Source organism: Prosopis cineraria, unplaced genomic scaffold (genome assembly GCF_029017545.1).
Source record: "Prosopis cineraria cultivar Desert tree isolate PC_DT_omini unplaced genomic scaffold, ASM2901754v1 PC6, whole genome shotgun sequence".
In the NCBI taxonomy this organism is placed as follows: domain Eukaryota; kingdom Viridiplantae; phylum Streptophyta; class Magnoliopsida; order Fabales; family Fabaceae; genus Prosopis; species Prosopis cineraria.
Genome location: NW_026555337.1, coordinates 28458221 through 28486039, shown reverse-complemented (window position 1 = coordinate 28486039; position 27819 = coordinate 28458221). Strand labels below are relative to the sequence as shown.

Below are 27819 nucleotides of genomic sequence, written 5' to 3'. Positions count from 1 at the left end.
AGGATACATTACAACTGCTGCCTCTATTTCATTCTAGCCTTTTCCAATATTCTCGTAGCTTTTCATTGGTTGTCATTAGTTTTATTCATATAGGTGGACTATAAAGTTGGCTATAAACCCCTCCTTGTCCATATTGCACTGTTTCAACTCATGAAATCTAGTCTCCTTCTTAGCCATAAATGTCATTGGGGAGTAATAATTGAAAAATCTACCCTTAAAAGCATCCTAGCTTAGATGCGACTCATCAACAGATGTGGCACTTTCTCACCCTTGCTTGGTAGTATCCACACGCAGCACCGTAGCTAGCAACACCCTCTGCTCAATTATATTAACAATAAAAGTTAGTCTATTGTCTTAAAATAATTTGCATGGAATAAAATAAATTTATTTTAAAGTTAAAGAAAAATAAATAATTTTTTTAACAAATTCTAAAATCAAGCAAGTTGTTTTTTTTTTAATTTTCTAAACACTAAAGATATGTGTAGGGAATAAGAATATGGTGATTTATATTTTGATTATCAGAGTTGTTCATGTTGGGGGAATAAAAATATAGTCATGCATACATTTGTTATTATGATTATTCATTTCTAGTTACTTAGACAATTCTATTTTACATATCCTAAACATTATCATTTGTTGAAAAAAAAAGAACTAAGATGTAAAAATATTAAAAAAAAAATCTCTAAAAATTTATAATATCTTTAAACCAATAATAGTTGATGAGTATTCATTAATTTACAAAAGAGATAAGAAAATAATAATACGTTAAAATTAAAAGAATTGGATGACGAAAATTAACCATCGAATTTCTATAAATAATGCTGTTAGGTGTCTGCTCGTTTCCGGCAGCCCCAGCTCCACGCTCCTCGGCCCTCCACGGCTTCCCCGCTTTTTCTTCCTGCCGCTTGATCACAATCACAGCCGCTTCTCTTCGTCGACGCAGTGAGATACTATCGACGCCGTCCCTCGCTCGTCGTCTTCAATCTTTGGCATCCTCCCTTCATTCTTCGCAGGTAATCACATCGTTTTGCCTCCAGTTTTTGCTTCTGAATGGGTGTTGTTGTGTTGCTTGCCATTCATATGAGCTTCTTTGCCCCCTTCTTCCAGCATGAATGTATTCCTTTTGATTTTATGGTTTTCTTCGCCAGAGTTTTCTGATGAATGATTGTAATTTGCAAGAAAAAAGTTTGATGATTTGTTTGATTCTCCTAGAAGTTGTCAGTTCGTGCGTGAAGTTGCTGTATTTTGGACAACTCTTTGGTATTTGCTCGTCATTCCGTAGTTAGCTGGTTGTTTTGTTTATTTGAGTTGGCATTTGTTTTTGAGATAATCTAAGATCGCTATTGCTTTGTTTTTTATGCCAAACCAAGAATCCATGAAACCGATTTGGGACCCAATTTACAACATGCATCTGGCAAGGCAAGCCAATTTCAAACCTTTAAACTCTTGATTTTAAGAAGTTTAAGAAGACAAAGATGTGATTTGAGGGATATGTTTGTTCAATATGTAGCGTATAATTGGAGGAATTTTTCTTCTGTTTCACTTCTTTGATATTTGTTTGTTATTTTAATTTTTTTCCTGAAGCTTTTGATTACAATTATGTGGAAGAAACGTAATTTGGAGCAAGTAACATATTGGGTCAGCAAGAGCCATTTTGACGTAGAAACCCTTGGTAAATTGAAGTTGAAACCACCAATATAGCCGTTACATTCTTAGCATTGCCCAATTATTTTCCCCATAGCCATGTCCTGAAAATTACAGCTAAATCTGTCAAAAATAACAAGGCAATATAGCTGATAGGCGACAGACTTTAGAGACAACACGTTGCATTGTATGTTAGGCAATAACTGTGTTTTTTCCTATAACTTTGGTGTAGGTATTATTAGCAACTTGAAAACGAGTATGCTCTGGAAAAGGGCTAAGTTTAGAAAACAGTTCTCTAAAACCATTAATGTGATGTGTAACTCCAGGATTGACCACCCAAATGTTTTTTGATCAAGTAACCATGCTTAGAGCAGTAATAAAAGCAGTACCTGCTTGAGCTAAGGTAACAGAGGGAGTAGATCTCTCATGTGGCTTTTCATGAAAATACTTATCTAGGATTCACGACAGCATGGATAACTCCTCGCTACTTACGATGTTGCTTTTGCCATCAGAATTGTTCTAACATCCCTAATTTTGGACTTAGAAGCTGAAGACAAGAATATGCCTAAATTTAGTGAGCTACTAAGCTCAGTTAGTTAGGAGTCTCAAAGGTGTCCTGAAATAGTAAAATGGTTCTTAGGGACCACATCGTAATTTAAAAGTTTTTCTAGGGCAAAAGCGTGATATTTTTAGGGACTTCAAGGAAGTGTCCTAAATTGAGGAATGAGCAAATTAAGGTCCAAAAGAGTCTAGGATAGGCTAAAATGAATAAGTAAGGCTTAAGAGGATAACAAAGACATTTAAGATCAGTCTTGGAGAGTAATTAGTACAGTTATCAAATTAAATGGAGGTAAAATTATTTGACAAAATTTATTTTTACATCCTAAGTCTCCTAGAGAAGGATTGTTGTTAGATCCTATGGATTGTAGTAGATTCAAGAAGGGCTTATCATCTTATGATCATAGACTTGATAGAAAATTACTGAGCCACAGATTATGCAATAGTTCTCTAAGAAGATGATGGCATGTGATGAGTTTAGAATACAAAAACCTCTCAAGTTTGGCTAACTATTACAAGGAGAGTATCGTTGACTTTTTTAGATAGCTTAGCTGCTAATTAGGCTAAGAAAAGAAAGAGAAGAAAATTGAGTAAAAGTAGTAGTCTATTTGGGACCCAATGGTAATTATTAATATTGAAGGGTAATTATGTGTAATTAAATATAATGAGGTTATGAAAAATTACCTAGAGTTAGAAATGAGCAATAACTTGATAATTAATTTTCAAATTTTAATTTCTAGGCTTTAATTTCAGTTTGGCCCAAACCATATGGCTTCCGACTGCATAATGAATGTGTTAGAAGTAGGGATGTAACAATTGCCAACCATCAAGCCCTTGCTTTTCCCTTTAGATTTTTGCCTCATGTGATGAGGTTTTGCCATTTAAACGAGCTAAATATGGGCTAGAAACAACTACAGTACAACAACAACAACAACAAGTCTTGTCCCACTAAGTGGAGTCAGCTACATGTATTATATGACGCTATTGTGCTTTTTCATTTATTAAGTATTTAGAAATAGTATTAGTTAAAAGGTCTCATTTAACAATCTCCAAAGTGTTCTCTTCGGTCTTCCTCTACCCTTGTTGGCAAGGCTCAAAGTCATTTGTTCCACCTTTCTCACAGGTGCCTCTTGTGGTCTTCTTTGTACATGTCCGAACCACCTCAAACGATTTTTTTACCATTTTTCCTTCAATAGGTGCCACGTCCACTTTTTCTTGTATTTGCTCATTTTGAATTTTGTCTTTACGTGTATATCCACACATCTATCTCGACATTCTCATCTCTATTGCTCCAATTTTATACTCTTATTGTGCTTTCAAAGCCCAACATTCACTACCATATAAAATTGCTGGTCTTATTATAGCTTTTCAATAAAATTTTCCTTTAAGCTTATCAAGTATCTTACAATTGCAGATAACTCTTTTAGTCTTTTTCCAATTAAACCATCTCACTTGTATCTTATGTGCAATATTTCCATTAATTTTTTTCATTTTGTTGAATAATTGCTCCCAAATATCTAAACTTTTCCACTTGAGGTATGGTCTGATCACCCAATTTTACTTCCAAGTCACTACTCACTGATCCCTTATCAAAATTATAATGTAAATATTTTGTTTTATTCCTACTCAGGCAGAAATCTTTTGACTCCAATGTCTTCTTCCATAATTCAAGTTTACAATTAATTTCTTCTCTTATCTCTACAATAAGAACTATATCATCCGCAAAAAATATGCATTTTGAAATTTCCTCTCAAATAGGCTTAGTTAAAACATCTAAGACTATATCAAATAAATAAGAACTCAAATAAGACTAGAAACAACTACTATATTTACCCATAAGACTTGTCTTCACTTGCCATCTGTATGTGGACCAGTTTGAGGCCTTTATTCGATTTGCCTCCCATATTCCATGGAGATCTCTTTAGCTCTTGATCCAACATATAGTGCCTCTATTAGTAACTTGGATTTGGATCTTGTGATCGGCTTAATTGGCAAAGACAACATCCTGGCTCTATTTGTTCATGTCACTTTCTCTTCTTGGCATTAGTACCCATGAGATGAGAGATAGGGAGAGCAGCACTTCTGGATCTGTTAAATTCATGGACACTAGTATTCCTAGAGGCTTTGAGGGGCCGTATATCAAGCATTCAAACTTCAACAATGTTTATTTTAGCTTTTTGTTCAATAGTTTCAATCCTTTGGTGTTCTAGTGTTGATGGGATGGGTGGTTTTCATGGCTTTACTTTGCTGCCACGCATTTTGGTGTTTTAGAGGGATCTCTCTGATGCGTGCAGAGTTTGATCAGCTTTCATTTTCACCTAAGCTACTTCAGTAATCTTTTTCTCCTTCTTTTCTTTTGTTCTTCCTTTTTTGCTTTAGAAGGATATCTGTTACTCCCATTTGTTCTAGCATTTATTCCATTACAGAAAATTCGTGCGTTCATAAGATGTTTTAAAATTTTGCTCATTGATGCTATATTTCAATTTCGTGACATGGACTCTAAACATAGAAGGGAAAAGAAAGAAAGGCAGTCATGGATAGAATAAAATTGCATCTGCATTGTGTCCTCACGTGGAATTAGTATTTCTTAGTGATCCAATACTAATGAGTCGATGTTGTTGACATTTGAATATTTGTTTTTTTCCTTAAAAATTTCATGCTTGAATATTTCTTGTGTCCTAAATCTTTATGTTATTAACATTTTCTCGGTGGATTGCTATGTTTGAATTGTAGAATAATGGGGCGGAAAGCTGGTGGACTTTATATTAATCCTAAGAGATATGGTTCACTTCACAAACCTTGCATGAAGGAAATGATGACTTTTCTCAGCTGTTTGGCTGCTAGCCATGGCAACAGTGATGTGTGCACTCGGCAGAAAGAGTTATTAAAAACCTGTTTGGATTCACAGGTAATGTAGATTTTTGAAGCACGCCTGTTCATTTTTCTTATCCCTTGCTCTCCTATCCTTAGCCATGCCTGCGCATGCTTATATATGTACATCCTCCAGTCCCTTTTACAAGCTTGCCTTTAAGTATTTTTATTGAAACTAAAAAAAAGTAGTTATATCATTAACTTTGAATGAACTTCCAATTTTATTTGCATTTTCAAATTTGCATTACATTCTCGTTCATAATTAATGAATTTAAATAAAAATAATATTTAAAAGGTATAATTACTATCCCATTAAGTGCTTATATTAAGGACAAAAAATTCTTTCTTGAAGGTGCCCTATAATAGGATTAGAGTAGTATATATATCATGTTATAGGAGAACTAAACAACAATAACAACAACAAGTCTTTATCCCATTAGGTGGGGTCGGCTATATAGATTGCAAGACGCCATTGTGCTCTATCATTTATCAAGCTTTTAGGAATATTATTAATTAAGAGATTGCGTTCAACAACTTCTAAGAGTGTTCTCTTAGGCCTTCCTCTACCTCTCTTAATCAGACTCAAAGTTATATGTTCCACTCTTCTCACTGGTGCCTCCCTTGGTCTTCTTTGGATATGCCCAAACCATCTCAACCGATTTTCTACCATTTTTTCCTCAATAGGTGCCACCCTAACTTTTTCGCGTATGTGCTCATTTCGAATTTTATCTTTACGTGTATGTTCGCACATCCATTGTAACATTCTCATCTCTGCTACTCCAACTTTATGCTCTTGCTGTCCCGTTAGAGCCCAGCATTCACTACTATATAACATTACCGGTCTGATAGCAGTGCGATAAAACTTTCCTTTAAGTTTATTAGGCACCTTACGATCACAAATAACTCTTTTAGCTTTTCTCCAATTAAACCACCCAGCTTGAATTCTATGTGAAATATCTCCACTGATTTCGTCATCATTTTGAATAATGGCTCCCAAATATCTAAACTTTTCCACTTGAGGTATAATTTGATCCCCCAATTTCACTTCCAAATTATTGTCGAATAGTCCTTTACTAAATTTACAATATAAATATTCTGTCTTACTCCTACTCTGACGAAAACCTTTCGACTCCAATGTCCTCCTCCATAACTCAAGTTTGCAATTAACCTCTTCTCTTATCTCTGCTATTAGAACTATATCATCCGCGAAGAGCATACATTTCGGGATTTCCTCTTGAATATGTTCTGTCAAAACATTTAAAATCAAGTTGAACAAATAAGGACTCAGAGATGATCCCTGATGTAGTCCAATTTTTATAGGAAAATCCTTTGTTTGACCACTAGGAGTTCTTATACTAGTTTTTACCCCCTCATACATATCTTGAATGGCTTTAATATAAGCAATCCGTACTCCCTTTTTTTCCAACGCTTTCCAAAGCACTTCTCTTGGTATGCGGTCATAAGTTTTTTCCAAATCAATAAAAACCATGTGTAGATCTTTATCTTTACAACGATACTTTTCCATTAATCCCCTTAATAGATAAATCGCCTCTGTAGTTGATCTACCTGGCATAAAACCAAATTGATTCTCAGAAATACTTGTCTCCAATCTCAAACTGTGCTCAATTACTTTTTCCCACAATTTCATTGTGTGGCTCATGAGTTTAATCCCTCTATAGTTAGTACAATTCTGAATATCTCCTTTATTTTTATAAATAGGAATTAATGTACTTCTCCACTCATCAGGCATTTTCTTGGACCGTAAAATCACATTAAATAACTTAGTTAACTATCTCACCCCTTCTTCACTTAAACATTTCCACGCTTCAATAGATATACAATCAGGTCCGTTGGCTCTACCATTTGCCATTTTCTTAAGAGCTTCCTTTACCTCCTTATCACGTATTATTCGATAGAATGACAAATTTTGTTCTCCTTCACCAGTTACTAAATCCTCCAAGTTACTAGATGAATCCTTTCCATCATTGAAAAGTTTAGAAAAGTAAGTCTCCTATTTATTTTTAATTTCATCATCTGTAACTAAAATTCTTCTCTCTTCATCCTTAATACACTTTACCTGTTCTAGATCTCTTGATTTTCTTTCCCTACTCTTGGCAATTTTATAAATATTTTGCTCTCCTTCCTTCGTCTCAAGGTTCTTATAAAATTCTTCAAAAGATTTAGAACGAGCTTCACCCACAGCTCTCTTAGTTTCCTTCTTAGCCATACGGTACCTCTCCCAATTTTCCTCATTGTTACACAAATGTATGGCTTTAAAACAGTTCTTCTTATACTTGATTTTGTCTTGTACACTATTATTCCACCACCAAGACTCCTTATCTCTTGGACTAGAACCTTTCGATTCTCCCAAAACTACTTTTGCAACCTCCCGTATTTTTTTAGCCATATCCTCCCATATGATATTAGCACTTCCCTGAGATTCCCAAATTCCTTTATCCAAAAGATTTCGCTTGAAAATATCTTGCTTCTCACCTTTTAATTGCCACCACCTAATCCTTGGTGTTACTACTTGTCGACGTTTTTGGATTTTACTCATAATACACACATCAAGGACTAGGACCCTATGTTGTGTCGTTACAGCATCTCCGGGGATCACCTTATAATTTTTACAAAGTCTTCTATCTGTGTTCCTAACCAAAAGAAAATCAATCTGTGACCTTGAGGCTCCACTTTTGTAAGTGATGAGATGTTCATCTCTCTTCTTGAAACAAGTGTTGGCAATCTTAAAATCATACGCCAATGAGAAATCAAGAAGAGTTTGTCCTTCATTGTTTAGCTCTCCAAAACCAAAACCACCATGCACCCTTGCATACTGACCAGCTTCCCTCCCGACATGCCCATTAAAGTCTCCTCCAATAAAAATCTTTTCACTCTGTGGTATGTGTCAAATTAACCCCTCCAAATCCTCCCAAAATAATTCCTTAAGACTGGCTTCTGTCCCGACTCGCGGCGCATAAGCGCTAACAATATTAATAGTCTCACGTCCAATTATCATTTTTAAGGAAATAATTCTGTCTCCAATTCTGCTAACTTCTACAACGTTCTTCTTCCACTCCTTATTTATAATGATGCCTACTCCATTGCGTGCACTTACTTTTCCTGTATACCAAAGTTTGAAACCTTGAATATCCTTAGCTTCTTCTCCACGCCATTTTGTTTCTTGCAGGCAAAGGATATTGATTTTCTTTTGAATCATAACCCCTACAACCTCTACAGATTTACAATTTAATGTCCCAACATTCCAAGTACCAAATTTAATTTTGCTCTTATGGACTAACTTCTTTAGCCGCGTGCGTCCAGAATGACGCGGTAGCCCTTGCTCATTTAACACTACATCTGGGTGCCGATGCAGCGGCTCTAACTCACTTATCACTGTACTCGAGCCATGCAGCGCGTTACTTACGGGCAACGACCTAGCATTAACATTATAACGTTTATTGTCCATTACAGGAGAACTAAAGGGCGTGAAAATTTGTTTACCCTTTGTTTCAGAGCAAAAAGAACAGAAACGCTTGGGGAAGTGTCAATTATCAACTGCAGAGGCTTAACAGGGGAAGGAAGTAATCTGGTATGTTCTGGTTCTGTGTTGCCGTTTGGAACTCGCGATTGCATTGCTGAAGTGTCAATTATCAACTGCAGATGCTTAATAGGGGAAGGAAGTAATCTGATATATTCTAGTTTGAAGCATTTGTATGATTCAAGTTCGGAAATTGCCTTGATGCTAGTTTCAGTGCCATGATGTTAGGGCAACTTATACTGTGTCTCAGAATTTTTTTTTTATGCAAATTCAGATTAAATTTGTATAATTTATTGTTTTAGGATGTCTATCTAATTTCCAACAATAAAAGAGCGTTTTTTATAATTTGAACTACATTCAAGGAAGATTTGTATAATTTACCTGATAAGAAATGATTAAAGAATAAAGATAATGTTTTCTTATGCATAATTCTTTTATACACCAGAAAGAATAATAAAATTTCTTTCAACGCCACTCTTATATACAAGTTTCATCCATCCCATTATAATTTTAGCAAAATAGTCTTGATCAATTTCTTGTAATCATCATCTAGGTCCAACTTCAGACATAGTTATTCCATTGATGGAATCATGTGTTGAATTGTTTGATGAAGGCTCTTTCTGCATGAAAACTCTTCCAACAGAAAATGCAGGTTGTGTTGGCTTTGGAAGGTTCACTGAGTCACTTGCAAGCATAAGAACAACACTTGGCATTGTTGGTCTATCTGCTCCATCCTCTTGCACACACAAGAGGCCAATGTGGATACACTTAAGAACTTCAGAAGGTTCAAATGACCTTTCTAGTACTGGATCCATCAGGTCCAAGCCCTTCCCTGTACTCCAGAGCCTCCATGCCTATATATGATTATATGGTAAATGCTTTTAAGCTTAAATGAAAAGAAAATTAGGGACTTTATAGTGATTTCCCCATGAAGATATTGTGTTTAGTTAGTTACTTTTAAGCGTTTGGTTTTTGAGATTTTTCAATTAAAGTTACAGCACGTGGAGCAGTTTTAAGAAAAAAATTATTAATAATTTATTAATTTCCTAAAAGGGGAGACACTTTTTACTTTTCCATAGTCAAAAGTTGGAATTAGGTTTTAGTCTAAAAAGATAAATTGTATTTGTACTTTTCTGGCTTGAAAAAATCGTTGGACTTGTTAAGAGAAATGGTGCTAAGAAAGCTTACATATATGAGAAGGCTTTGACCATGTTCTGAAAGATAGAATCCACTATTCTTTTGCCCACTAATGATCTCTAGCAAAAGAACACCAAAGCTAAAAATGTCGGATTTCACAGAAAACAAGCCTTCCATAACATATTCTGGAGCCATGTAACCACTTTTTAAAAAAAGAAAAAATGAAAATCGAGTTAATCAATTTCACATTATGTACTCATAAGAAGATATTGGCTTCAAAAATCAAAATGGTATTATAATGGTAAGAGAAAGCACAATAAATTGGACTTACTAGGTACCCACAACTCTAATTGTGTTTGCTTGCCTTTGGTTGCCTCCAAAAGCTCTTGCCAATCCAAAATCTGAAATTTTTGATTCTTTTCTTCATCTAGTAAGATATTACTAGCTTTTAGATCCCTATGAATAACCCTTAGTCTAGAGTCTTCATGGAGATATAAAAGCCCTTTTGCAATTCCATTAATGATACTCATTCGTAGTTTCCATTCCAAGTTAGACGGCTTCTCTAGCAATACACAAAGCAACACAATTTTAAGAATAAGAAACTTTGTTGATACTCAAATGAAATGGATTAATGAGAAAATTGATGAAAATTATTTCTGTAAATATAAAATGACACCCATACCCCTAAGTTAAAAATATAACTCAAAATAGATAAGCACATATATATCCTAAAAATATAGATGTTTGTATAATTCAATAAAACTCAAGAGGTATGTGTACTTTAACTCTTTGCTTTATTAGAAACTCTTGTAAGTTTTGAAAATAACAAAGGAAACACGTATAATTTAATAAGCTTCAAAAGAAATCAATGATTTTTTTTTTATTAAATAATTTTCACAAGCAAGATTTGTGAAAAATCTATACATGCAAGATAAAAAAGTTGAGTATATAAGAGACATACTGAAGAGGTGAAAATCAAGGCTAGAATTGGGCATGTACTCATAAACAAGAAGCTTTTCATTTTGTTCAATGCAGCAAGCTAACAATCTCACAAGGTTCCGATGCTGCAATTTGGCAATCAATATCACTTCATTCTTAAACTCTGTTAATCCTTGTCCTGAAGTTTTTGACAGCCTTTTTACTGCAATTTCCTTCCCATCAGGAAAAATTCCCTTCATCCGTTTCCCCGCAAACATATGAAAGTTAGAGGCAAACAGTTAAGCTAGAGTACATCGCATCATATCTTAAGGCTTTATTTGGAATGAAAAGATAATAGAGAGGAGTTCTAAACTATGGGAGAAAACTAGAGGGAATATACATTTTTCATCCCTTTTTCCCATCAAAGGGGAGGAAAATTAAATGGAAAACCTTATGTTAGAGAGAGTCAATGAGAATGTGTTTTTCTTATACTTTATCCCCTAGTTTTCTTGCTGCTTACTTTCTTCCAACTCTAAACAAAGGGTGAAAATTTTTCAAATTTACAGCACACCCGCTTTACTTTCAATTTTGCACAGAATGTCTTTCAAAAGGATATATTACCTTATGCAGCTTTTCACCTTAGAAGCATATGGTATCCTCATTCAATAATGCAAAATTATCTAAAGATCAATAACTAATGAAAGCTTAAAATATGAGGTTAGTGCAATTATTTTTATGGGCATTCAAGTAGGGTGAAAAGCCTTCTCCTAAAAGCTAACTTTTGAGTTGAAAGAACTAAACTCACTTAAAGTTAAGGACGATCATGTTGAAATATTTTATTTATTCTTCTTGTGGGTATTAGTTGATAGTTAGAACTTATACTAGTATCTATGGCTCTGTAGTGGTTTTCATATATATACCACTGTAAAACCCTTTACAAAGAAGACCAAGGGAGGCACCGGTGAGAAGAGTGGAATATATAATTTTGAGTCCGATTAAGAGAGGTAGAGGAAGGCCTAAGAGAACACTTTTGAAAGTTATTGAACGCGATCTGTTAATTAATAATATTCCTAAAAGCTTGATAAATGATAGAGCACAATGGCGTCTTGCAATCCATGTAGCCGACCCCACCTAGTGGGATAAAGGCTTGTTGTTGTTGTTGTTGTTATTTGTTGTACCACTGTAAAACCCTTGCAAATACTGGAATCAATATCAAAATATTTTTTCCACTAAATTTGTCAGATCATATAAAGCATTTCATACAATTTCTATGTGGGAATAAGTAACTCATATACTATCACCATCAATTTCCATCTATGGAGTGCTGACGTCTTGGAAGGCACATATTGTGACACTTCATTTAACTTCTTTGTTGATTAAAACCCTCCAATCGTAGCCTTTTTTGTCATGTGGCCGACTCACAAACTCAATATCAATTGATGGGCACCTAAGTAGAGTTGAAAACCCTCATCCAAAAGCTAGCTATTGAGAAGAGAGAACTGGCTTGCTTAAATATCCTGATATTATTCCCATAATTGATCTTCATTGATTTTCAAAATTTGAAGTACAAGATTAAGCTAGAGAAAGTTCTAATATAAATAAAAAGCTATATGAGGTATGCAAATTCCCTACCTTGTAAACAGAACCAAATCCACCTTGTCCCAATTTATATTCATCAGAAAAGTTACAAGTAGCTTGAAGAATAGTTTTCAGGGACATCATAGGAAGGTCAGAACTCATAGCATCCTCTCTGTCAGTTTGATCCTGAAAAAATTCTGGATTTAATCCATGTTCCTGCATGGCTTGTTTGTCTGCATTAATGAAGTTACCAAACATTATTAAATAAAAAAATTTATATATCATTTCAATATCCTAAAAGAAATTTCTTCAAGATTTCTCATTAAGAGCTTACCTTTTTCCTTTCTCAAGTACCTGAAGTAAACTATGAAGAAAACCAGTAGAGCTAGTGCTACCACTCCACTTACAACACCGATAGCAATAAGCAATGACCTTCTGTTACTGCTTTCTTTGTCTGCAAAATTGCAAAATAAATAAGTAAAACTAAAGCCTTTTTCTTTTCTGGTTTTGTGACTTTGAAAGTAATTTTCAAGAGGTTTATATTTTTAGTTTTAAAATGTTTACTGACAATGCAAGATGCAAACAAATCTTTATATACAATCAAACATGGCTATGGAAAATGTCTTCAGGAGAATCTTCAGGAAAAGATGTTAATTTCCAATAGATAGGCAACTATGATTCCTCAAACTTCATTTTCCTCGTTAGTTTCTTTAAATTTTAGAATTCTCTCCTCCCTCAAGATTCCTAAAATAGAATGCATAGGTTTATTTCCTCCGGGTTTGGTTAAATCATCCAGCGGCTGTACAGTCTTCCAGAGAAAGTAGAAATGTGACAAGAACATCAGGTAGGTCCAACTACTCTATTTGTCTTCTCTTGATTAGATGGTACAGCCATTCCAGGAAGATCATGTTAAAAATAATATATAAAATTAATATTTAAAAATCATATTGGCTACAAGTTGCAAATAGTATAATTTGCTCTTTGAAATCTGTGTAGTAAGCAGACCCGACCTACTAGATATGTATGATGAAGTTCCACATTGAGCAATCAGGGGATTAATCAAAATTATGTAAGCTTGTGGTAAGTTCATCTAAAGTAGCTTAAGTTATTTTGGTGAAACTGATAAACCTTAGGTGTAATTAATGCTAAACTCCAATATGATTTCCAAGAGCCAAGACAAAAGGAAAATTGAGATACTAAACTCTAATACTACTACTCCTTTCAGATCTCAGACCACAAGCCTCTTTGTCCAAAATATAAGACATTGAGTAGATTTTATATATATTTTTTTCAATTATATCCTTACTTTATCATACTCCACTCAAGTAATTAATGAGTGTGTTTTCAATAAGTCAAATGTTATATCTATTCCATTTCAAATGTATGATTGGAAAGATGTCAAAATTTTTAGAAAATCAAGATTTAAACCATTTTTTTTAGAGAAACATAAATTACTTAGTAATGACTTATATTGTGATTTGGAGGGAGGGAGTATACACGAACAAACCAAATCATACCTGGCTGTGTTGAAGGAGCAATCAAGCCAGTGTCATTTGTCAAGAAAGGCTGAGTCTCATACATGACAATACAACTAGGAGAAAAGATTCTCCAGACCCTCTTGCCGTCACAGCAATTCTCAACATCTTCAAGCATATTGCTCAGACATGTTCTGCACTCTTCAGTAGTTATGTCTCTGCTGCACTGAACCCAACCATACCTTTTCTGGGTGCCATTTATGTTGAACACATGTGTGCCAAACATTAGGTTTGTCTCTGAACCTGTCTGTATCAAACCATTCATCAGAATCCTAGCATCACTGTCAAACTCTCCTGCACTTGTCAAGTTTTGTGATGCATCAAACATGGGAATCCGGGGCCTTAGTGTTAGATTGCCGAAGAAATCCTGGTTTGAGTACCTGGATTAGTACCAGCAGAGAAAATCTTTCATGACACAACTCAATAATCTAAATACATGTAATCAATCAAAATAGTGCACTAATAGTCTGATAGAGATGATAAAATTTTGGGAAAACACAACTATTTGTCCCTGTACTTTTTGCTGCTCTAGGTCCTTATAGTTTTTTTAGTCTGCAACGTTAGTGTCTCTATTTTTATATGTCCGAATGGACAATGATGTCGCATTAACAATGTTAAATCATTTGATAGGTAACTAAAAATGTTAAATCTTGTGTTTTTTTTTGGACAAAAAATGTTAAATCTTGTGTTTAATGTTGAAATAAGAAAGAAAGAGAAAGAACAACCACAAAATACATTGGAAAAAAGATCACTGAAGACTGTTCCCAACTACATTAAGACAAAATAAACTCCAACATCAACATTAACAAAACATAGTAATCAATGGCTTCCAATTCAGAAAAAAATTAAAAAGAGTATCTTGGCCTGGTGAATGAAACCAAAGCAGGGGTGAAGAGACGAGTAAGAAGTCTTCAAAAACAAATTAAATAAAACCTAGCCTCCATATGACACACAGAGAAACAACAGATAATTGAACACTGTTAACACTATATTATCATCTCTCTGAGCATATTTAGAAATAGAGGGACTAATATTGTAGATGATAAAAACTATAGGAACTAGGAGCAATTAAAATGAAGTACAGGACTAATAACAAAACATAATAAAACTATTGGGGACCAATAGTTGTGCTTTCCCTAAAATTTTCATTCCATATATTCAGAGTATGAAGTTTGATAACTTTCTTACTAGAGTTGAATAATTATAGACCTATATATATACATACATATAAAAGTACTTACAATATTGTAAATCTAATGGGATATACCTGAGAAGGCAAAATGGGTACCATAAAGCTGCAGTAGCATTGTTGGGACAGTGTTGTTGGATCAATCTGCTAGAATCTTGCACACAAGATTGACACAGACTTGTATTCACATCCCCTCTACAAAGATAAAGCCCATACACCATATCTTCTTCATCGCTGCCTGCCGTTTTGTTACCAAACCCATTGCTGGTTGAAGCATCAGAAGAAAGTGAAGATATGAGACTCTTGAAGTTGCTTTGGTATTTGCTTGATGGGGTTAATCCACTTTGATCCAAACATGCATACCGGTAATCGAGAGGCTCTGTGTTTTGTTCTGCAAGAAAATTACTGTTTTCTTGTAGTCTTGGTCTTGGAGATGACTTTAGTATTGTTGAGCTAAAGCTTGTTGCATAGGCCGCAATGAATAAGGAGAGAAAGTGAAAGAAGAATGAGAGATGAAAGGAGGGTTTGTGTTTCATGATTGTTATTGTCATGATAGTTTGTGAGATTTAATTTTGTGGAAGTTTTGAGGAGGGATTTATTAAGTTTTATTATAAAAGATCATAGAATTGTCAAAGGTTTGAAATTGGTGAGCCGTCAAGGAAAGTAAATTTTGATGTTCAGATGTAGGTGATGGGTTGATTATTCTAATCATGCTGAGAATAGATTTTTTTTTTTTTAAATTGTTGTTGGTAGAAACGGGGACAAAAAATTCGAAGATTAATAATCATGAAAATAATGATTGTGTATTCACTTGATATATATACAGACATAAAAAAGAATTCAGTAATTGATCATCACTAATTAATTTAAATTTGAGTTGCATAGAACTTCAAATGAGAGAGAAGCTCTCCCAACTATTTTTTCCCCTTTACATATAAGAAACTTTAGGCCTTGTTTAAAATCCTATGTATTCAACTCAACGCAGGTAATTTATATTTTATTTCTAAATTTTCCTTGTTTTTTTGGCCAAAGGAATAGCATTAGAAAAAAAAAAATTTCCTCGTTAAGCTCACTTTCAGAATTTTTATTCTTAAATATAATTATTATTTTGATTACTCTACTGTTGAGAGTCAATCAGCCGAAGTTAAACTTCTTTTTCCTTGGATTTAGGTCATAAAAATTTTTTGAGTAATTCATAGAATAAATTTTAAGAAATATTACAATTACAATAGTCTGAGATTCAAATTATAAAACTTTATAGAATATGAATTATTATAAAAGGAAATTTAAAGAAAAGAAAAATGATTAATGATGATATTTAATTAGTACATGGTGAATCTTGGCTGATTAGTTATTTTTTATTTTATCGTCCAAGATCCTGAAAAATCTAAAAGTATTATACCAGCCACCCACATTAATCAGGATCCTCACCATGTGTTACCGTTATTACTAATATTTTTTTATATTTTTATTTAGCATGACTAGATATTTCAGGATTCAAATCCGATACCTCAAAATAAGATAATTCGACCCCCTCGAACTAATTCAACGCAACGCCCCTTAGTATCATTACTAATTACTAATACTAATTAATAATCAGATGATTTTTAAAATAATTTCTCCTCAAACATGCATGCCAGGTTGTCAAAAAACAAAAAAAACAAAAAAGTTGTACTGGGCCACAATATGAGAAATTTAATTCATTGAAAAGTCAAAAACGGCCACGTGTGCGTAGTTCAATTGGGAGACAACGGTGAAAAGTACACGAAGCTAAAGATTCAAATTATAAAGATGGTTAACAATTAAAAATTAAAACATTATTATCCAAAAATTAAAAATTCAAGGATTAAAACATAATGTGGAAGGTAAACTGTTTTCCAAAAAAAAAATCAAAATAATTTAGAATGTGGTTGAACATTAAACTGCGTTTGAACGTCAACAAGCCTGGCTTAAAATACATGCGCGTTCTTAAAGGACAAATCATGTTATCTTGTCTCATTGACTTCAGTTTTGCCTTTTACTTTTTATATTATGTCATTTTTATTATGCAATTTTCAAATAAATTAAAGTATAAACCTATGCTTTGCATAGAATTTAAGATAAATCGTTCAATTTATAATTTATAAACCATGCAACTTGCATTTTGATCAAAGAAAAAACAAACTACATAAGCATTGTTAATTAGTTGTAAAGTGTTAAAAACTTCAGAATATAAATGTTTAATAAGCTGTACCTTTTATAAGAGTTATTTGTAATGTTATTTGGATAAAACTATGTTTATTTACAAAGCAACTTTTTGTTTTAGAAAGGTGTATAATTTTTCATGGAAAATTAAAGGAGATGGTCATGCAATTAAATCAACTTTTAAAAAAAGTTGCCCCTTTATAATTCATTTAAAAATGTCTAATATTTTAAACTTACATGTAATATAATTTTTTTTTCAATATTTAAAAATGGTGCATTAGGTATACAATTATTAAAAAAATTAACTTTAATTATTAATTAACTGAAAAAATTACAAAATATGACCTAAGAAATTATACAAAAAGATCCATAAAATTGTAAACAAGTAACCTATGCAAAAATTAATATCGATTAAGTTCTTAAAATTATGGTAAGTGAAAAATCATATTTTGACATTCTATATTGGTAAGAAATAACATTTTTATTCTATATTTATATGTTAGAGGACTTAATTGATATAACTTTCTCAATTCTCATAAAGTACTTATATTGTATAATTTTATAGATTATTATCTGCAATTTTTGAAATCTTTTTTTTATAATTTTTAAATCAACGAATGATTAAAATTGACATTTTTAATTGTCAGATATTCAATACATTATTTTTAAATATTAAAAAGAGAAATTGCATTATATGAAATCAAGGACGAACCTACACGCCCTTATAAGGGGGGCGCTATGTCTGATGCACCCCCCCCCTCCAAAAGAAAAATCATCATATATTCTTTTTTTTTTTTTCCAATTAAAACAAAGCCACACTGCATTATCCTTACAGGTATTACATGCATACAATACAATATGCATACATTTTTTTTATTTGTACTTTTTTGGTCCTATCTATAATGCAAAAAGAGAATACTTATTCTAATCTTATTTATAAATACCTTAATAAATATTGTGTTTATTTTTATCATTTTGCTCATATTAAATGTTGAAAATGATATTAAATACTAGAATATTTTATTTTTAAAATATATATATTTAATAAAGATAAAGTTAAAAGCCTATTTAATTTTTAGATAAAGTTCATGAAGTTTAAAATTTTTTTTAATTTCTGTGAAAATATTAGGTGTAATTTATAAATAGGACTGAAGGGAATATATTTTAATAAAAAAATATATATTATATTTAGTTATTTAAATATATGGTATCTTGTGTTTTTTTTTCAATTTTCTTGAAATACTTATGTAATTATACTTCTAATAATCAATATAATAATATATTTTAATTAACAAAATTAATTTTAAAAATTAAATATACATTTATTTGTTAAAAAAATTGGCCCCCCTGATTTTTAAAGCTGGTTCTGCCCCTGTATGAAAGTGAAAGAAAGTCTAGTATACTGGATATTTGTAAACGAACAGTTAATGGGCAAAAATAAAAGAATTGTTAATTTAAACGATAAAATGTATTTATCATACTCTCAGCATTGATTGAACAACACACACACACACACACAATACACTTGACTGGTACATAGAAATTCAAGAAAGGCATTTCTTTTTCAATTTTTGTCCTACTTGAAACATAGGAACATAGGAATCTCATTCTTAAATGATTAATTTTCGTCAATTTGTATAAACTATAAATTGCATATTTTTAAATATTTTTTTCGTTCTGATATTAGACATAATTTAAAGCAATTTAAAATTAAAAACATAGTAGCGTAACAAATCAACTACTTCCAAGATATAAAAGGAGAGTCAAATACCAGAAACAGAAGCAACGACAGGCCTCCCTTTGCATTATATTGTTGTCCGCCACATACCTTGAAATATTATGTCGTCCTAGAATTAGTTGAATATAATGTTGGACAAAAGGCAATGAGATAATATACAGATATTACATTCACAACATTCCGTCTAGATCATTGAGTCCAATCCTATTTATAAGACTATTTCTTATGATCTTTAATACATGACCATTTTTAAAAAATTATTAAAAACATTTATGAAAAAACAATTCTAACCATGCTTCTCATAATTGGAAAAGAATTTTCATTTTTTTTTTTTACATTCACACATGAGTAACTCTAAGAAATTGTAGAAAAAATTAATATGCAATCCTTTATAGTGTTCTTTAAACTTGAATTGGATCCCTGCAAAAATTTTTTTAATCAAGCCTTTATAATTTGAATTATTATATACGTTAATACCTAAATATTAAAATTAATAATGAATTATTAACTTTTTGAAAACAAAAATACTTTTGAAGTTTACAGAAAATTTGATTTAATATTCTTAGCCAAAATCAAACAATTACAATTTGATTTGATACACTTTTTACATTTTTATTAACTATTCATAAAAATTTTACTCCCTTCATTTAAAAATATAAGGTATTTTTAACTGAATCTCACTCTTAATAAAGTAGTTATTTACTTTCCAACTAACCCTATCTTTTCATATTTATCTATATTAAACACCTTATAATAACTATAAAGTCATTATCAATAGAAATATTTAAAAAAAAAAGACGATAATTACAATTCAAAAAACTAAAAATCTCTAATATTTTATAACATTTAACTTCTCAAAAAATGCTTTATATTGTTAAACGAAGGGAGTATATGTTTAAAAATTATTTAGAAGACAACCTAACTATTTAAATTTGGAGTTATAAAAATTGTGTAATCTTTTTTTTGGACAAAGTATAAAAAAATGTGTAATTAATTCTAAACTTATATAATCTTTTAGTAAAAATGTAAAAGTTAATATATTTTTTTCCAAAGAAATTTTTTTTAAGGATTTTATCCTTCAAGGATTAAAAAATCTAATAGATCAAACTATAAAACTTCAATTAAAACAAAATAAAGTGCAGGAGTAGAATTCAAAATTAAAGAAAATTATAAAAATATGCAAACATATTTTCCCAAAATACATTTTAAAGCCAATTTTAACTTGTTTTCTTGATCTATATAGATCAGTTAATAAATTTTTATATCACTTACCATTAAATTCATAGAGATAATGATTCGAAGTTTATTCATCCGATTAAAATCGAACTGTGGTCAACCCCATCATAATTAAGAGCTGTCCCATTGTCATTTGATTCACTGGGTCTTTGATTACATCAATTGGTCCAATCTAGTTTAGTTTTCAGTTTATATCTAACAAAAGTCTATTTGTTGGATTTGGCAAACACACATCCTAAATGTGGTTTGAATTTGGCTTGAAGCAGATCGAAACATCAGATCAGATAGTGAACAATATAATATCAGAGTCATTAAACAAAAAGCATCGAAAAATATGTTGGGCAAAAGAAAACGCGCAATTCATACAAGTGATCAAGTTCTTAAAAAAAACAAACAAAAACCAAAACAAAAAAAAAACAAAAAATAGTTAGACCTTAAGACTAAGTTGGCAAATGTGGCTTCGAAGAATTAAAAAACTAATTGAAATATCAGATAACGAAATATATAATATCACAGTCAAAATGGTTAGAATTGAATATTATTGTGTGCAAAAAGATAAGGAGGGAATAAATAGAAAGATCAACAAGCAATACAAACAATTGGGAATGAACACGAAACTGGCTAATATAGTTTCAAAGAAATTACAAAAATTGAAACAACATATAGGTAAAGATCTATTTGTTGTTACTTACCTTTGAAGCAACCAAATAAATTTAAGTAAGGGTATGTTTGGATGCATGAAGAATTGAATTTGAATCAAATAATTCCTTTGGATACATGGAAGTCTATTATCCAAATATAAACCCATATTTTATTACCGCTTCTTTATAATTTCAAATTTCTTTTAAACCCTAATTATTTGAAATTTCAACTACTTCAACTTTGTTGTTTTCTTTATGTTTTCACTATTGGTGACTTTTACTCACTTCTCCTCTTATCTCTCGTACTTGTCTTTCATCGATTGAAAAAATGGAGGTAAGTTCATCAATTTCAATCTTCTATTTCTGCTTCAAATATCATCTCATTTCTTTTCTACCATCAAAATTTTTTACAAAACAAAAGATTTTAAATATATGAATTTTAAATTTAAGATTTAAATCTAAAATTCTAATTCAAATCTATCAATCCACACATTACCTAAGTAAAAGTACAAGCTCGTGTCTGAGTCAATTGAGTAAGAGGCAGAAGACTCACCATGCTTTCGAGAATATCGAGTGCCCTTAGGTAAGAGTGAGGAATCTAAAGCATCTAGTTAAAAGGGTCAAATCAAAGCTCCTAGGATCCTCATCATGCCTCTTAAGACAATAGAATTATCTTGCTATGGTTGAGCCTGAAAGATCTTCCAAGGAAAACGTTTGAGATGAAGTTTATATTTGGTCTCACGTCCTTCATCATGACTAGCACGCATTGCTAGATTGAGAAATGCTTATCAATTTAAGTCAAAACGCCCTGGGTTCACATTGCCAAGCCGTTTCATGCAGGTTTGAAGATTAATTTAAGTCAAAAACTCATCCACAAACAGCATTTGCCTTGTTTACCCAAAATTTCATTCTTCAACACTCTGCGCGTCTTCCTGGAGAGGATTTTAAAATTGGGTTCCATATTTGCTTCCGTGGCAGGTTGGCTGCGCAGCAAAAAACGGTAAGAAACCTTTTAAATCCGTTGCTCCAATCTGAAGTTTGACAGGAAATTGATAGTCCCCAACCACGATTTCACAGTTTAAGAATTCATTAGACACAGAATTTCTGTTTTCATCTCATTTTCATCTGAACCAGACATGGGCTTAGTTATTGAATCCAGCATGGAATATATGTCTCTTATTTCTGGGTGAGATGGATCACCAACAAGAAACTCATGGAGAATACCATTCACCTCGATGGCACTACATCCAGGAAATTTTTTGATTCCCATATCTTTCATCTTGCTTCTCACCTTACTCGCGTCTTCCCATCTGTCAGCTGAAGCATAAATGTTAGCCAGGAGTGCATGCAGACTGGAATCAACATATTCAATATTTGCTAGTTGCTGAGCAATCCTTTCACCCATTTCAATATTGCCATAAAATCTGCAGGCACTCAGCAAAGCTCCATAAAGTGGAATTATCGTCTCATTGTTTTGATCTGGTAGCTTCTTAATTAACTCCTCTGCTTCATGTAACAGTCCAGCTCGACCAAGAAGATCAATGAAACACCCATAGTGTTGCACCTTGGGCTCAATTTGATATGTTCTTTTCATGGAATAAAAGATCTTTCGCCCTTCTTCTACCAATCCACCATGACTGCAAGCACTAAGAACACCAATAAAGGTGATGTCATCAGGTCTAGCCCCAAATTTTTTCATTTCTTGAAAGAGCTCAAGTGCTTTGCTTGTCTTGCCATTGATTGCAAGACCACAAATAATAGAAGTCCATGTGGCTGTATCCCTTTCCCTTAACCTAAAGAAAATCTCCAAAGATTTCTCTACGCAACCGCATTTTGCATACATTTCAATAAGTGCAGTACCGACCACAACATCCACTGTCATTTTGCTTCCATCTATGTAACCATGAATCCATTTGCCTTGCTCTAGAGCTCCCAACTGAGCACAACCTGTAAGGAGAGTAACAACAATAAATTTATCTGGTTTGATTTTTCTCATTTGCATCTCTTGAAATAATGCAACTGCCTCATCAAAGCAATTGAATTGCACATAACCATTAATCATAGCTGTCCAAAGAACAATATCCCTTGTTGGACTTTTCTCAAACAAATGTTGAGCTTCATCCAGTTGACCACAATTTACATACCCATTTATCATACTTGTCCAACAAACCACATTTTTCACAGGCATCTTATCAAAAATTTCCCGGGCCATACTTACACAGCCACCCTTGCAGTACATGTCCACCAATGCATTGCCCACTATAGTTGTTAAAAGGAATTCATTTAAGACATAACTGTGAATTTCCTTACCAAGGTCCAAATCTCTCAACGCTGTACAAGCTGATAGAGTACTTACTACCGTAGCTTCATCAGGCTTCTCATTGCTTTCGTCTAGCATCCTCCGAAAAATATTAATGGCTTCTTTGAATCTCCTACACTTTACATAACTTGTAATCATGATATTCCAAGAAACCTTATCTCTCAAAGGCATATTTTCAAATAACTTTTTGAAACTATCTACTTTACCCAATTCAGCATACATTCTCATCAGTGAGTTACAAACATAAGTATCAAACTCAAGCCCAGTCTTCACTATGAAGCCATGAACCTTCACAGCTTCATTAAACTCTCCAATACAACCAAGAGCCTTGAGAACAAATGGATATGTATAATTATCTGGCCATAAACCATCTTTCCTCAGTTGACTAAATAGGGAAATAGCTTCTCTGAAAGTGCTCTTTTCCACAAAGGCTTTGATCATAAGATTGTATATAAACAATGATGGCTTGTGAATGTAGTTGAAGGTTCTGCATGCATAGTGTAAGTCTCCAACAGATGAGTCAGCACAGATGACCATAAGCTTGCCGAGGGTGTCCATGTCTTCATGTAGACCCACAAAAAACATCTGAGTCTGAATTTGCTTGAGCTGAAACATTGATTTGCAGTTTTTGAGAAGGCCAATGCATGCTCTCTTGCCCAGTTTTCTTCTGTGTGTTGAGGTAGAGAACTTGTGTGACTTAATAAGCAAAAGAAAATTATTGCTATATATAGGCATTATGCGAGGTAAAGTTGAACAATGCAAATAAATTTGTGAATGACAAAATTTTGACCTCATCCCTTCATTTCAGATCACAGTTCAAACGCTCATACCCTTCCTTTTGTTTTTTTATTGTTTTCCTCACATGGCATCCTTGAAGCATCATTGATTTCCTTCTCAGGCCAACTCTGGCTGACCAAATTTCCAGATGTCATAATGATCAAGAAATAGAAGAAAACCCCTAAGGAAAATCCACTGAAAAATCATGCACAACAGGGAAACAAATTTTTCAGCTGAAATTTTAGTAGCATTTAAGGTGAGCACCAACAAAGAAGATACTACTTGAACTAAGCAGAGATATGAAATCAGAGCATGTTTCAAATTTGCAAGATTGAAAAATCTTCAACTGTACTATCTCAACTCAGGAGCATACCATCAAGTTTTTTTGTCAGTTTATGGGCTTACAGAGGAAGAGAGGAGGGAGGCAGAGTGGGAAAGGGAGAGAGTGAAGACACAATAAAATAAACTGTTACATCATCAATTCATGTCTCCCTTTATAAAACAGCCACCAAAAGAACTCTAAAATAAACTAGAACAATAATCTACATTAATAAACTTGTAATATATTGAGTTGAGTAGAAGTTACAAAGGATGGAACTATTTTCTTAATTCTCAACAATAATAAAGAACTTTTTTTTTTAGGCAAGAAATGTTTGGAATCTGAATGTAGTGGAGTCAATTATGAGGAGAAGAGAGGGGCCAAAGTTGAATGAAGACAAGTGTCGAGTGAGAAGAAATATATGAGATTGGCGCCGAAATATATAGAAGAGCAGAGCAGAGATCATGCGAGGCTGAAGTAGACCAAAGAAACGTGAGGCCACTGGATGACAATGACACTGTTGTCACTGGCCATTGAACGTGAAGAACCGAAAGTTTGAAGAGAGATCAAAAATGAAAGACTAACCTCAGCCGCCTTGGCAACTGACAAGTAACAATACTTGATGTTAAAAATCTAGCTGCACAAAGGGTTCTCCAAAAGGTTCAAAAATATCCTTATGTTTTTTCTCCAAGGAGAACTTGCCTAAAATTATGAATTTTTATATTTCTATATCAACGTAACTATAAGTCTATCACTGAACCAAAATATAAAATTGATCCTATTTATCACATTTCTGATAGTTTGTTCTTCACATACTGATTCAATATCTTCTATATCAGATATAAAACTAATCTTTTTCTTTTCCCTTGGTCCAAAAAGCATCAAAAGATTAAGACATATACAGTACACATACAAATACAGCATTATTACATAAAATCACACTATTATTGAAATTAATACAGTATATATACTCTAGAAGTTACAACTAACAAGGCCCAATTGCACATTATTACTACCTCTATATGGAGGTGAGAAGGACAGTGAGGGCCAGAAAGTATCAAAACATATATAGTCAAACAACAAAGACTCAGTTTATTCTTTAGATTAGCGTCAGCAGCACCAAGTAGGCAAGCAAATCATTCAATGAGTTTCCAAGTATCAGAAGGAGGCACACTATACATAGAACAGAATGGAGCAGCATAAACTAGAACCAGAAATTGATACTCATATTTATAATCAGAAAGGCTGAGTTATTACCGTTAGCAGAACCTAATATTCACAAAATTCATAGTCATTCACAAGAAATATTCCAGCTAGAAAAACATTAACAGGCACTCATGCATCATAGGACTTGAGAATGATGACCTCTTGCAGGAATCAGAATCAATAAGCAGGTCCATAATCATGAAGGTTCATTTCAGATGAAAACAAGAGGAGTACCTGAAAAAGAACAAGAGGAAGGATCAGCAGCAAAAGACACATTTTGTATGAAAAACAAGGGCTAAGGAATGAATGAAACACAGAGAGTAAAAAGTAGGGGGGAAAATAAGTGAGATTGTGAAAAGAATAATACTGATGGTGCCATGAATCAAAAGATGACTCAAGATCATGACAGAAAGGGAGGGCATGGAGGGGAGGGGAGGATTTTTATGTTACCTTCTTTGATTTTGTTGGAGGGGAGGGGATGAGAGTTTTTTAATGATCTTTTGTTTGGTTTAGGAGGGGAGGGGAGTGGAGGGGAGGTAAGAAGTAATTTACTATTATACCCTTACATGAAAGATTTTGTTTTGAGCAAATAACAGAAGTCAGTATAAATTGCTAAAAGACCATCTAATTAAAACCAAAGAACATTCTCATTATCACTTGCTTCTTAATATTATTATCCTGCTCTTTAGCCACCCTCTTTGTCCCCTTGCTGCAAGCTCTTATTCATCTTCACTAGCTCTGTCTGCTCCACACATTCGTTTATAAATTTCATCCATGCATGAAGCGCAGCTAATAGCACCAGCCAAATAGCCATCAAAGTTTACATGATTGAACCTTAGGTAATTGGCTCCCTTTATACAGGCAATTAGCTCCCTGTCAACATCAGTTGTTACGAATTTCCTTGCCAATCAGTGTCACACAAAATAGCATTATCAAGAACCCGACCCATTAATATTGATCATGGTTCCTGCAGTCACATGATCATCTTTCACAATTACATTATAAGATTTTCACCCACTGAAATATATAGATGTAAAATTTTTTTTAAAACAATTTAAAATAAATCCACACTATTATAAGATAAAAGGTAATCTTGCGGCTAAGTTCGCACAGGTTAATTGGGTTTCAATACACTCAGTGGAAGAAAGAATAGCCACTTAATCAAATAGGAATTATAACCCAAGTTAAAAGCTATATGATGATTACAGAACTGAATTGGATGCGAAATCTGAGAAGACCCACTTACTTGTTAAGTCATAAACCTGAAAAGACCCATATATTGTTCTATGGTGAATTAATGTTCAGTGAAGAGGGCTTCGGAGCAAAAGGGGGAGAAAAAGAAGAAGAGAAATCATGATAGTGAGAGGAGCAGAGGGAAATGACAGAAAGCTCAACATAAAAAACAGAAATGGGTCTGCGAAATCATATTCATGAGAGAAATCAGATCCATAAACACCATTCACATCCATTTCAAGATGACGGAAAACATGAGAATGACCATAGCAAGAGGAGCAGAGGGAAACTCACCGGAAAACAGAGACACAACGACAACATGAGGAGGCTCGTACAGCGCACGGCGAAGGCGAAGGCGAAGGCGCAGGCGGGAGCGAGAGGTGGATGCAGAGTGAATCTATAGGAACCGGATCCTCTGAGCCTCCGCCTCCCTCGGTGTCTCTCAGCGTCCATCTGCTGTGCGTTCATCAAAATACTCCCATTGCACAATCATGACTTTTAAAAATGTAGATATTGTTTGTTTTTAAATAGTAAAAAAATGCATTTTAAAAGATTATATAAGGATAAAAATAGGCAAGATTAGGCTAATTTTCTTTTTTTGGCCTGAATATTAGGCTAAATTTTAATTAAATAAGTTTAGCTTATTTAAATAAATAGACTCAACTATAAGCTTAAACTAAACCTTTTTGTTAAACAAGTCAGGTCAAAATTTAAACTGGTCATCTTATAAGTCTTTATAAACCTATTTAATTATTTTAATATTGTAATAAAATTTATTTTAATTTAATTATAATATTATATATATATATATTTATATAAGGAAAAAATAATATTTACTTATATAAATATAATATACAAATATAAACAAATAGACCTATAAGTCAAGTTTTAAAATAAATAGATTTGACTTATTTACTTAAACAGATTTGATTGAATGACCTATCAAAATTTTGGCCTAATCTATCTTTTCTGTTTTTTTGTGGGCAAATAGCCTACCTTAAGCTTATAATTAGCTCTATTTATATAAATAGTATAGGCATGTATTTGTCAAAATTTGGCATGGCCTGACTAATAATTTAAACTTACAATTAAATTTATTTATATAAATAAGCTATGTTTGTTTAGTAAAAAGTTAGCTTAGTCTGACCTATTTCTATCCTAACATGATCTTTTTTTAAAATACGCTTTTTACTATTT

The 27819-nt window shown here is 32.9% G+C and overlaps 2 protein-coding genes and 1 pseudogene across 14 annotated transcripts; 1 reads left to right on the top strand and 2 right to left on the bottom strand.

The window, feature by feature from the left end:
* Positions 1 to 828: 828 nt before the first annotated feature.
* Positions 829 to 8662, top strand: LOC129313597 (uncharacterized). The gene is made up of 3 exons (XM_054956851.1): positions 829 to 1013; positions 4936 to 5110; positions 8587 to 8662. Exons 2-3 carry the CDS (start codon positions 4940 to 4942, stop codon positions 8656 to 8658), a joined length of 243 nt encoding a protein of 80 aa, XP_054812826.1. The 5' UTR covers positions 829 to 1013; positions 4936 to 4939; the 3' UTR covers positions 8659 to 8662.
* A 333-nt stretch (positions 8663 to 8995) lies between these two features.
* Positions 8996 to 17218, bottom strand: LOC129313596 (cysteine-rich receptor-like protein kinase 10; annotated as a pseudogene).
* LOC129313595 (pentatricopeptide repeat-containing protein At1g31430) lies at positions 15225 to 27090 on the bottom strand. 13 transcript variants are annotated; one of them, XR_008594007.1, is made up of 5 exons: positions 26917 to 27090; positions 25549 to 25623; positions 21321 to 24059; positions 18924 to 18980; positions 15225 to 15359 (listed from the first exon to the last, which is right to left on the bottom strand). XR_008594007.1 is itself a non-coding variant. In XM_054956844.1 (5 exons), the coding sequence occupies exons 3-5, from the start codon at positions 25587 to 25589 to the stop codon at positions 21846 to 21848; spliced, it is 2025 nt and encodes a 674-aa protein (XP_054812819.1). In that variant the 5' UTR covers positions 25590 to 25623; positions 26051 to 26262; positions 26917 to 27090; the 3' UTR covers positions 21199 to 21845. The 13 variants fall into 13 exon arrangements, 9 of the variants coding, with proteins under 9 accessions (XP_054812819.1, XP_054812821.1, XP_054812823.1 ...); XM_054956844.1 differs by lacking the exons at positions 15225 to 15359; positions 18924 to 18980 and adding an exon at positions 26051 to 26262 and having other exon boundaries at positions 21199 to 23754; positions 23918 to 23992; XR_008594009.1 differs by lacking the exons at positions 15225 to 15359; positions 21321 to 24059 and adding an exon at positions 18221 to 18524.
* Positions 27091 to 27819: the final 729 nt, after the last annotated feature.

What these genes read in the sequence shown, in the direction of transcription:
- LOC129313597 (XM_054956851.1), top strand. Translation starts at nt 4,940, where the DNA reads ATGGGGCGGAAAGCTGGTGGACTTTATATTAATCCTAAGAGATATGGT. An exon ending in AAACCTGTTTGGATTCACAG is followed by an intron (nt 5,111 to 8,586) that starts GTAATGTAGATT and finishes CCTTTGTTTCAG; the next exon opens with AGCAAAAAGAACAGAAACGC.
- LOC129313595 (XM_054956841.1), bottom strand. Translation starts at nt 23,882, where the DNA reads ATGAGGTCAAAATTTTGTCATTCACAAATTTATTTGCATTGTTCAACT.